At 34.6% G+C, this 12,422-nt stretch overlaps 1 protein-coding gene and 1 pseudogene across 1 annotated transcript; both read right to left on the bottom strand.

Moving 5' to 3' along the window:
• Window positions 1-7,395: 7,395 nt before the first annotated feature.
• Window positions 7,396-8,238, bottom strand: LOC149555382 (putative receptor-like protein kinase At1g11050 pseudogene; annotated as a pseudogene).
• A 45-nt stretch (window positions 8,239-8,283) lies between these two features.
• LOC149555381 (uncharacterized) lies at window positions 8,284-8,952 on the bottom strand. The gene has a single exon (XM_089829374.1). It carries the CDS (start codon window positions 8,950-8,952, stop codon window positions 8,284-8,286), a length of 669 nt encoding a protein of 222 aa, XP_089685500.1.
• Between the last annotated feature and the right edge of the window lie 3,470 nt (window positions 8,953-12,422).

The raw sequence follows: 12,422 nt of genomic DNA, 5'->3' as shown, positions 1-12,422 counted from the left end.
ATATTTATCACTTCTTGAAATGATGGAGCATAGGTGGTAATGAAAATTTAAAATCCCTCATAAATCATGATAAGATGCATAGTAAAGTTATTGACTTATCAAATCTATCTAACAACAAAGGGAAAGTAATAGAACACTAAATTAATGATGATGATACTTTGGCAAGTAAAAAGCCAAATAAAAGGTATAGGTTCCTCACTTTGTGGGTGTTTAGTTTTCATTTGTGTATTATCATTCTTCCTCTATTTCTGAGAATGTTGCATTGAGAGTGAGGTTGAAGAGTTTTGTCTCTGAGTCTAGTATAATAGGAGGCAAACTAAAAATAAGGGAGTCATGGAATTATAAGAAATGGATAAAAGAAAAAATGGTCTAGTAGAAACTAAAAAAATGGTGGTATTATCTGATATTTGAATAGGATGAAAGACTCCAAGTCAAAGATAGCATAACAATTCATCAATGGTTGGGGTTTTGGAATGATCATGATGGTCAAAAGGAAATCATAGCTGAACATTGAGGTCATGTTGCACATTATGGGGTTGAATACCAAAGGTATGCATTTTTATCATAACAAGGAAATTTTGGATGTTTCTATTAGAATATTTCTAAAAGAGGATGTCGGGAACTAGTAAAGGAATAAAGGTAGGTGTATGTTTTTTCTTTTATTAAACTTGCATTGAAAAAGGTGTTAAAATTTATTGTTGAGTATATAATGCTTGACAGGAACTATGATAGATCCCATACCTACCATTTCATTATGGCAAATCAATTTAAGTACAAGAGGAGGATCAACTTTCACTTTAACACTTAAGAAGCACTATGATAGATCCCATACCTACCATATCATCATGTCGAACCAATTTAGGTATAAGATGAGGGTCAACTTTCACTTTTACTTGCTTTGTTCATTAACACAGAGTATCAAAGCCTTTACGGAGAAGCCCAACAAGCCTGACTTGTATAAAGGGCTTATGCATTTGAATTTTTAGTATATGTTAAAAAATAACAAGCAACATTTAGTGTCATCTATTGTGGAAATTAAAGGAAACTATTTGAGCCTTGGTAGTAGTAATGGTAAGGGAAAACAAATAATGGCAGATCTCTAGAAGATGGTTCTCTAGAGATGACCAAAAGAAAGAAGAAAATGGTTCACTATAAGGAGATGGAAATAGAATTGATGGGGGGAAATTTTGAAGAAGAGCTTAAGCACACTTTTTTTTATCAGGGTTAGAATATTATGGAGACAATTGAGGGTGTGTGCACCAAGATGGTGTACAATTTAGTGGACACCACAAAAAAAACCGAAAATGTCAATAACCCAATCAAGTTATGAATAACCTAATTGAGTTATATAAAATTTCAAAATGCGGCTAGGCTTGATTACAAAGACTTGCAAAATTATATAAAAAACAATTCCTAATTGGGTTTCTAGGATGAAAAAGCTCTTCAAAACCTGATCAGGTTTTGAAGAAATAAAAATAGGCTTCACTCTAGAAGCCATAACTTTCACATCCAGACTCTGATTGACTCCATTCAAAATACATTGGAAAGCTATTGAAGAGACATACAACATAACGAAACTAGAATAATAGCAAAAAATCAAGATTTTATTTGTCATCCATTAGAGTCAATAATGGTCTACAATAGGTAGTCAATATTTTCCAAACATGGAGCGAATACGTAGGTAAGAGTATTATCATAGATTTTATATTTCTCCCACCTTTCTCAATCTCTCACTCCCTCTATCTCTTTCTCACCCAAAAACTCACTCACTCATTCACTCACTAACTCCTAATCTCCTTCCTACTAACTTTTAACATTTCTCATTCTCACACCAACTCCTAACCTCTCTTTATATAACTCATAATCTCTCTCTCTCTCTCTCTCTCTCTCTCTCTCTCTCTCTCTCTCTCTCTCTCTCTCTCTCTCTCTCTCTCTCTCTCTCTCTCACACACACACACACACACACACACACACACACACACACACACACACACACACACATATTTTTATTCAATCTTTAACTTCTAATATTTGTCTCTCTTATAAACTCTTATCCTCTATCTAACTCATAATTCTTAAACCTCTCTCTCCAGCTAACCTCAACCCCTCCTCTCTTTTTAAAATACATACACACTCATCACTAACTAAATAACCCCTAAGATATCTCTCTAACTAACTAATAATCTCTCTCTCTCTCTCTCTCTCTCTCTCTCTCTCTCTCTCTCTCTCTCTCTCTCTCTCTCTCTCTCTCTCTCTCTCTCTCTCTCTCTATCTCTAACCACTTACCCATCTCCTTCTAACCCCTAATCCCTAAGCCCCCTCTCTCTCTCTCTCTCCCTGGCCTCTAATCCTTGAAGTGGGAACTTCATGTAGAGAGAGAGAGAGAGGGTGGCTAGGAATTAGAGGTCATAAAGAGATGGGTAAGGGTTTAGAGAGAGAGGGGGAGAGAGGAAATGATAAGAGAGAGTGAGAGAGAGATGAAGTGATGGAGAGAGAGGGACATATGAGAGAGAAATTTGGGGATAGGATGAAGAGAGTGAGAAACATGGAGAGAATTGGATGTGTGCGTGTGTGTGTGTGTGAGAGAGAGAGAGAGAGAGGGAGAGAAAGAGAGGGGGGGGGGGGGTGGCTTAGGGATTACTCATAGAGAGAGAACTCACTTAAGGATAACAAGTCAGAGAGAGGGAGGGGTTATGAATTAGTTAAAGAATGTGAGAGGTTAGGAGTTAGTAAGAGAAATAATATATTAGGAGTTATTTAGTTAGTGATTGAGTGTGTGTATGTGTGTTTCAGAGAGAGAGAGAATTAAAAATATGTTATCATTTGTGTTTACCCATTGATTACACATTTGGAAAATACTAACCACCTATTTTATATTATGCTTAATTAAAATTGATGGTAAATAAAATTTTGATGATATAGGATTTGTTTATCTACACCATGTTGTAGATCTCTTCAATATATTTTCAATACATTTTGCATGGAGTCAATCAGACTCTGTATGTGAAAGTTATGCCCTTTGGAGTGAAGCCTACATTTAGTTCTTCAAAACCCAATCAGGTTTTCAATAACTCAATTAGGTTTTGAATAACCCAATTGGGTTTTGGATGCACTTTTTCATTTTCATAACCTAGTCAGGTTATCTGAATCCTACAAACTTGATTGGGTTATGGCTTAGTGATAGCATAGGGAAATGACCCAAAGGCTTGGGAGACTTTTTTCCATCCAATTTTTTTCCTTTAGACATTTTTCATCTTCTAAGATGAATTGTTGTCTTTGGCTTCATCAAGTTTTCTAATGGTGAAGTGGGTATCTCTAAAATTTCTGCCATAATCTTACACGTCTTCTTAGCTTTCTAACAATATAATTTTTTCTATTTATAGACAACACTAACATGGTAAACTTTAATTAATTTTACCAATGCCTTGACATTCATCATAGACATATGTCTAACATTTTTTTAATAACTTTTATTATACTTTAAAATATTAAAAATAAACTATATATTATTGGTCTACACTTGATTCTATACACATTTACAAATAAAAAAAAGTTTTCATTTTCAATTATTTTGGTGTATGTTATGCTCAGCACACAAATAGATACCAAAATTTTAGGATCTAGTCAATTCAATAACTCATAATATGAAAAAAAATTTCTCATCCAAAATTATTAAAAAATATACAACTTCTAGATATGACTCTTAACTATCATCCTACCAAAGGGATCTTCAAAATAGTGAATATAACTATGTCTTTTGTGATGCACATGAAAATAGCTATGTTATATTTTCTATATAAAAAAAATAGGAACTATTTTTCTTGTGCACAGATTTTGACCCACCTAATCTTATCCATTTTTAAAAAACTCTAGTAGTCTAAAAAGTAGATTCAGAATGCTACAATATTTATGTTTTACACGTCTTGTTATTTTGAGTGGATAACTCTCAAACCTCGCATCCAAGTTCAGGTTTACTTGATTTCAGAAAAAAAAAGGTGTCCACTTATTCCCCCCTTTTTGTACACCATCTTGGTGCACTCCCCTTGAGCAAGGGAAGAGTGAGGATTCTTATGGTTCCATTGAAAGGCTTTACATGCCCTCTAGTACTACTCAGTCGCCTATGTCTTCTTGATCTCTATAGAAGGAATTTCCCTCCTACTAAGAAGAATGATAGGAAGAAAGACAAATTTCTGGATGATAATGAAGAGGATATTGAAAAAGAGGCCCTCAACATAATGGATTATGTGGAATCTATTGACCATGTGTCTAGATTTATCCTCAAGCCTTTGCAGAGTAATTAAATAAAAGAATAGAACAAATTGAAGGTGAGGAGGGTGATGGGGGTAAGAAATAGGACAACAATATGAGAAACTATTTGATTCTCAAAATGGTGGACCTAGATGAGGTTAACATTAAATTGTTGGAGGATAATTTGAGGGATGTTAAAGTCAACCATCCCTTTGGGGTTTTACAAACAATTAAATGTATTTCTCTTTGTACTTTTTGGTTGGAGAAATAGACTTTGAACTCCTTTAAGACACTAAACCTTAAATATAGAGTTATTCAAGCTAAAATGGAAGAGATCCAAAGTATAGTGGTGGATGGGAGTGAGAAGGTTAAGGCTAGGGATAAGGGTAATAAAGATAAAGGGTTTGAGGACCTAAAGGAAAGAATAAACAAAATGGAGAATTTGGTTAATTATGTTACCAATAGTAGGACTTCAAGGGCTAATGGAGGTGACTATGGATTACCTAAGTAAGATGGTGGGGAAGGTGGATCAAAATTCGAGTAAGTTATTGGTTCATGGTCTAGAGGCAACTAAAGAAAATGGGGATACAACAAGTCTAGGGAAATGTATCGGAATGAGTACGAGAAAGAAGAAGTTGGTTGGCTAGCCCTATTCCTAATCAAGAATCTACATTAAGGAAGCCATCCATAGAATTAAAGAGCTCAAGGAGGAGCTAGTCAAGGAATTGTCATGCCTTCAATCACACTGGTAGTTCTTATCTTTTGGTTTCTTGTGTTTGTTTTTATTTTATTAACTTGTTTTGGTTGCCTGGATGTAGGCTTTTTCTTGTTGATTTTGTATTGGGTGTACTAGTTCTTTTAGGTACTATTTTATTTTTGGATTGAATTGTTTGATCTAAGGTTTTAACTCTTGGGGTTTCAAGTCCCTTGTAAAAAACCTATTTTAACTCTTAATCAACAACATTTATTAAATGTAATTAGATGTAGACGATAGTTGTTGGTTGTGGACAGATGGGAAAAACCACACATGTATTCCATAAGTTTCTAATATCTTCTTCTTGGTTAGTGTCAATCAATTGGTTGTAGTAATTATTTATTTTGATAATATACTCATCCCCATTCTAGTAATTAAATTTTTGGATTGAAGTTAACAATAAATCTTTACTAATTACCCAACTACAAACACATATAGGAACCAAATTCTTACATCGGGCTAAGATTGAATTAAATCAAGTGAGTTTGATATGAAATTTGAAACAAGTTGATGATAAAATACGATTTATGGTTTAGTTGGAAGATTGTCCTATCGTGGACGTTAAAAATCATCTATCAATCTATCATTCCATAGGGGAGATGAACTCTTCTCAAATGATGCAACAAGAAATCACTATCCAACAACCTTTCCCTATGTATAGGAAGTAAGAGAACATATTGAATGGAAGGTTGATACAACATATGCCTTCTATAAGAAACTTGGCAAACCTAAAACTTGGTAATATCATCTTACTCCATCTATCATGTGTCCAAACTACTCATTGTACAAACTTTATAAATTCGAGAGTGTGTAAAGAAAAACTGAAATTATTTAAAATATTATTAAAATGCATATAAAATTTTAATTATTATATAATTTAGTATATTAGTAAAATTTACTTAAATTTTTCTTTTGATTTATTATCCATGTATTCCTTGGGTTTCTTATAGATGCATGTGCTAGTTAAATCAATAAATATCTAATTATTGGAATAGACATTCTACAATCTAAAAAGATACCAATAAAAATGAAAAATGACTATCAATCAATCTTTAAAAATTAAAAATATATTTTCAAAATTTAGATGGCCATGAATGCCTCTAAACAAATTTAATTTGAAAGAAATACAAAAAACTATCTCTATCCATAACATAGCATTATAAACCTAAGAAATATAGAAAAAATATACAATACTTTTCATGAAACTTGAACTTTTTTATTATTTGAAATAAATTACAACACTTTTAGTTGGATTTTTTTTTTTTTATAACTTTTAGAAACATGAAAAATAAATTTGAAAGAAAATAAAAGTTTTAAAAATATAGAAACTCATATCTATAAAAAAACATAATTAGTTTACAAATAAACTAAGAATGTCAAAAAGCATGAAAGTTGCCATCTATAAAAACATACTAAAATGTTAAAAATCTAATTCAAAATATCTTTCTTAAAAACTGCATTGGCACCCCGCTCAACATCATTATATCAAAAAATATGTTAACATATGGCATTATTGATCCTTTCCAACTACTTAAAACTAAAATTCTAATCAATAAATTTGACATAACGGAACACCAAAAATTAAATACCTTATAATAATTCAAACAAACTATTTGTTATCTTTAAGGTTGTTTCCCAAAACAGTAAGAAATAAGAAGAAAAGTTTTATATAAAAGAATAGATAAATAGACAAGACTAGAAAAGATGTAGGGAACACGCAGGGTTGTGTTGGACCGTTTGATTTTTATATACTAAGAATGCATTGAAATATATTAATTTCCATGCAAGGTTGGCGTATACGTATATTTTAGCATACATGTTCATTTCTAGAATGATATTAATGGTAGGTTACTTGCTATTGAATTTTTTTATCATTTTAGTAGTTCTAGCTTCACATACAAATCTCGAAAGTTTCGAAAGGTTGGAACTAGTCGAAATGACATGTTTTATATATTACACTAGTATATCGAAAGATTAAAAATATAATCAAAAGAAATAAAACATTTGCAGACAAGGTAAAAATAAAACTAGTTTCATTTGTAGACAAAGACTAAATCACTTCAATTGTTTTGTACATTAACCAAATTTCATGAATTGAATTTCACCATCCCAAAAGGGTAAAAGGATGTTTTGTTATGCCATGCAACCGACTTCAAAGAATAATATTCGAAATCAAGTCCGAAAAATGTACAGTGAATAAATGTGCCATCATATTATGTGTCCTGCAACATAAATTTAGCATCTCATTGCAAGTGTAAACGTAGAGAAGAAATACTAACATAAGAAAATCATTTTACTATACACTTTTTTTCAGAGATAGTATAAAATATTTTCCCAGTTCAGGCAGCTATAGGCGAATGCATTAGATGCGAATAGAATGCATACACGGCCTCCTATTTTGCTCTGACGGACGATTTGAAGGAAGGATTTAAAAATCTGAGAAAATCGATCCCGTCGACCTCTACTTTGTGATTTTCTATAGACAAAGGCTTTTCTGGTATTGTGGGAATGGCAGCCTCTCTCTCCAACATCTTCAATGCTTCTGCCATGCTTGGCCTCAATGCCACATTTACATGAGCACACAAAATGCCCACCTTAACAAATCTCTCCATTGTTTTCACCTCTTCCCTCTCCCACATTCTCCAATCTATCACTAGATCCACTTTATTCAATCTGAAAAGCTTCCATACCCAGTCGGTAATATGGCAGTGACAAGTTATATCCACAGCCATTTTGGTGCTCATGATTTCCAATAGTAGAACTCCAAAGCTGTAGATATCACAGCGATCTGTGACCAGTCCAGTCAGGCAATACTCTGGCGCCAAATACCCATGCGTGCCTGATACTTTTGACCCAAAATTGAAAATGTAGGGATTCATGTCATCATCCAGCAGAATATTTGTGGCCTTGATGTCTCTGTGATATATCGATGGCCGAACGTCAGAATGCAAGTAACACAACCTCTTTGTGATTCCCAATATAATCTTCTTCCTCTGCTCCCACGTCAGTCCTGCTCTCCCATTTCTAATTTTTTGTCCAAAGATGTGTTGATTGAGGCTGCCATTAGCGAGGTAGTTGTAAATGAGAAACTGCTCATGGCAGCCCTATTTGTCGTCACCAACAACACCAAAACCACGGAGAGCCAACAAAATCTAGTGGCAAAAACTGCTCATCATCTCCACCTCATTCTGGAAATCATTGACAGAGCACTTTTTCAGTCTCTTCACGGCAATCATCTGACCATTGGGAAGTTTTCCCTTGTACACAATGCCAAAACTCCCCTACCCGATCAAATTGGTGGTACTGAAATTGTTCGTTGCCTCCTCTATTCGCCGCGCATTGATTAACTGTGTTGGGCGTGAGCTTTCATGGAAAGAGCACTTCATTTTCTTCACAGCAACCATCTCATGATCTTCAGCAAGTCTTCCCTTATACACTATTCCAAAACTCCCCTTCCCATTTAAATTGGTGCAAGTGCTGAAATTCTTGGTTGCATCCTTGATTGGCAGTATATCCAATCGTACTAAGCCCATGTGAATCCTCAGAAGGCTTTTGTGAATTCTCACAAAATGACTAATTTTCGCGCTGACCCACCACCAATAACTGATTCCTATGGTGTAGAGCAAGATGATAGCCATGGCGGCGCCCACACAGCCGTATAAAACCATCTCCAAACAAACTCTACACTTGTCGGGATGAAAGGGAAGGCCCAGGATACAACTTGCGCCTTTTTGGCTCATGGGTCCAAATTTATTGGCTACGCCAATAGCATACAGAAGTGCCAGAGAGTTGCATTGCAAATTAGTTTCAGCTGTGGCATTTTTAATTCTCCCCACCAATCTCTTCAATACAGCTTGTCTGATGTTATGGCATACGCTGTAAGTAGTGGAGATGGAAAGGTCTCCTCTGCAGGCTACGTCCATTAATGGAGTCAGCCCTAGCTTCTCCATCCAGTCCCTTTTTCTTTTTATGCCGCCACAAAGATGAGGGCTTGATACAAACTATGATATATCGCTAAAACAGAGAGAAACCAAATTTGATGGAAGACCCATAGAGCTCATCCGTTTCTAGAGTTGTGTGAGGCATGCAATGGCAAAGGCGTTGTTGGGGAGATAAAAAATAGATTCATCCTGGAGCAGCTGACCAAACCCAACTCCCAACAAACTTCTCAATGTGTCACTACACATTTCAAGGTTGTTAGTGCCTGATATGGTCATAGTTTCAAAACCTCAAGTTCAGAGTTTTTGAACCACTTCAAACTTTAGTTCGAAGTAGTTCAAAGTGGTTCGGTGGTTCAGAAATGTTCATCTTGTGAGCTCATGATCGATGGAAGTTGAAGTGTAGATCCTAGCTTCCAATACGAATTGAATTTTGACATTTGAAAGTCTAACATTTGCAAGATCACATAAATAGATTCAGGAACTTATAGTGTTGAGTTTGAGATACAGTTCAATACTTCAATTTTTAGTTTCAAATAGTTCAAATTCAGGACAGAAAGCCTGAAGTTCAACATTATTGGACATGTGGCATATACAGGGAAGGACTCAAAGCTCTTTGACATTCATACATATGGACTATGATTAAAATATCAGTTCAATAGAGCTAGAGAAATAACTATTGAAGAAAATAATATTGAAGTTTGTATAAGTCATCAATGGATAACTAAATCGATCATGTTCGGGGCCTACATATCATGAAAATTGGTGATATCCGAGTTGAGGACAACTACCTTGTCATAAAATGGTGATGTTTTCGTCATGATTATAATGTTTCAAAGGAAATATAGATGGATAAAAGAAAGGTATCAGATGCAAAATGAATAAATATATCATTGTCAGATTTTCAAATGTTTTCTCATAAGGCTCTTGCATTTACACAAGGATTATGATGATATTCTATGTATTAGATATTACAGGCAGAGATACTGAAATTCTTGAAGGATCGAGAGCAAAACCCGTGCCTTTTTGGGTCCTTATGATAAAAGCCACGAATCAACACATTAAAAGTTTTCATTGCAAGAAGATGAATCTATGCCAAGATGAAGCCTTCACGCTTCTATGATCAGCTGGGCACCAACCAAAATGGAAGAAGAAGCCATAGCCTTTGTAATCTGCAGTGATCCCAAATCCACATTTGCGGTGTCAGATACTAGTGTGGATGATTGGTAGAGGGTATCCAAGATGACACACAGTCAACCAATGACCTTCATCATTAAATAATTTTCAGTGGTCCCTCTTGAAGGATGCTCGGGCACGGGAATTGATTATTAATTTTAGAGGCTCTTATGCCTAAGCCTTTCCAATCTCCCCAAAAACAAGATGCATTAGAAATAACTTCTAGAATGAACTGGACAAAGTAAGGTGTTGTGTGAACACAACTTATTGCTCTAAATGAGAATGGATGTATGTATTGGAGACTAAAGGGAGAATGGGCTGCCACGGGTTTGAAAGGCTCTTTGATCACAAAATTTGCAGGCTTCATCAACTTTGAAGAATGGATATCCAGAGGCTCATGTGCAGGTGTAAGCCGACTCATGTAAACATAATGAAAGACTGCGAACACACCAATGGTGTGTTGTATGATTTGATGATTCATTTTGAAGAAACACTTAAAGTGCAGCAATTAATATGACTTAACAATTCCCATTCAAAGGTTGCCCACGAATTTACATAAAAATATGAAGAGAAGCTTTCTTTTTGGATGAAGTTCAGCAAGTCGGATTTTCTACAGTCATATAGACCTTCAAATAGAGATCTGTAACTTTTGACTCAGACATTACTTTCAAAATCGCCTTGGTGAGAATGTGGAGAACTAGGATCTAGATAACATATCCAAAATTCAACAAGATCCAACAATGGAATAAATAGTTATGCCTCCCGTACCGAGACCCATTGTTTCTGACAGAGTTATTTCGAATCCGCCCAAAATAAAAAGTATTTTCATATTGGAATAATATAATAATGTGCCACTTGTCCAAGTCTCATTTAATATTTCAAATTATTCTTATAAAAAATTTACATTAATGTTTTATAAGATTATCAAAACATAAATGGAAGAAAGTGGAAAAATATAAACTTTAAATAAAGTTTATCATCGAAAACCAAGGAGGAAGGATAATTGAAAAGTTTCCATGGGAATGATTTGAAATAATATATTTTCAAGAATCAGTTATGAACTGAAACATCTCAAGAAAAGAGCATGTTAAAGGAGCCAGCAAAGAGCAATGGAGGGTTCCAATTTTTTGAATTTTGGCTGGGAGACTTTTAGCTACAGCAGAATAGAGGCTGTGAATACAGTGATAGGGAGGTGACATAGATCTTTCTCTCTAGAACTGAAGACTTTGTGCTTCAGCTAAGAGGAAAACTGTTCTAGATTTTTCAAGCATTAGCTCATTTTCTTGTACAGGTCGTGGGAAGAAAAGCTAGGGTTTTCTTTCTTTTCTTTCTGAACTGTGTGTCAAGAGAGTTGTATTTTGTTTAAAATGCAAAGAAAACCTCATGATTTTATTAATGGTGATTGTAATAGTGATGCATTTTATGCTTTCAGAGGAGAGAGAATTGAGACTTAATTGTTTGTCAAAACTTTGAGTTTGAACAATCTACTTTCTACTAATTGTGATCTTTGTGTCACTTTAGTTTTCTTTGAAATATGCTGTTATATCTCCATATCTTCATTTCTGCACTTTCTCAAGAAGATGGATAATGTGTTTCTTGACTTCGTCTTTTGTAGCATGTCAGGGTGAATGGACTTTGTGTCATTTACCATTTAATTTCTTATAGTTGTGTAGTTTTTCCCACATCTACACTATATTTATAGGTAGATGTTTGATATCCTTTTATGCTTTCTGGTAAAAGCATTCACATTTGATTCATTGAATATTTCACACTGGGAGCTGTACCTGATAAAAGTTCAGAGGAAGGTTATCAATCCATGATAACCTATCCAATTGTTGGTGTTAGTTTGTCCTCTCACTTGGGCATTCAGGGTCAGAATTGCATACATTTTCTCGAAGGACAATCTGTTCACTAAAAAAGGTGTTCGGAGGTCTAAATTGAATGACAAGTTGATGGGTTCCACTGAATTCTAGTAATGTAGTCAAGATTCATTGGGCATTCTGGTTCAGCATTAACTGCCAGAACTGGAACCAGTAACAGTATCACCATGAACACCTCCATTTTTAGTGATACTTTCCATAGAGAAGGTTGTTACTTGATTATGGAAGAAATCAATTTCTAGTTGCTATAACTCTTATAGAACCTGTGAATAATGGGCTAAATTTATACGGAGGGGCCAAATTACAGGTATTAGTCCGCTGTTGGATTTCGACACCCCTATTTCACATTTCTTGTTAGGGTCTCATTTTAGAATGTGATGTTTCCATTCTCTATTATATTTTTCCCTAAATGCCAAAGGCTTCAAA

This window comes from Cupressus sempervirens, chromosome 5 (genome assembly GCF_028749045.1).
Source record: "Cupressus sempervirens isolate cs-2001-9-10 chromosome 5, ASM2874904v1, whole genome shotgun sequence".
Lineage (NCBI taxonomy): Eukaryota > Viridiplantae > Streptophyta > Pinopsida > Cupressales > Cupressaceae > Cupressus > Cupressus sempervirens.
The sequence above is the reverse complement of the archived record's forward strand: the minus strand, read 5'-3'. Positions and strand labels throughout refer to the sequence as shown.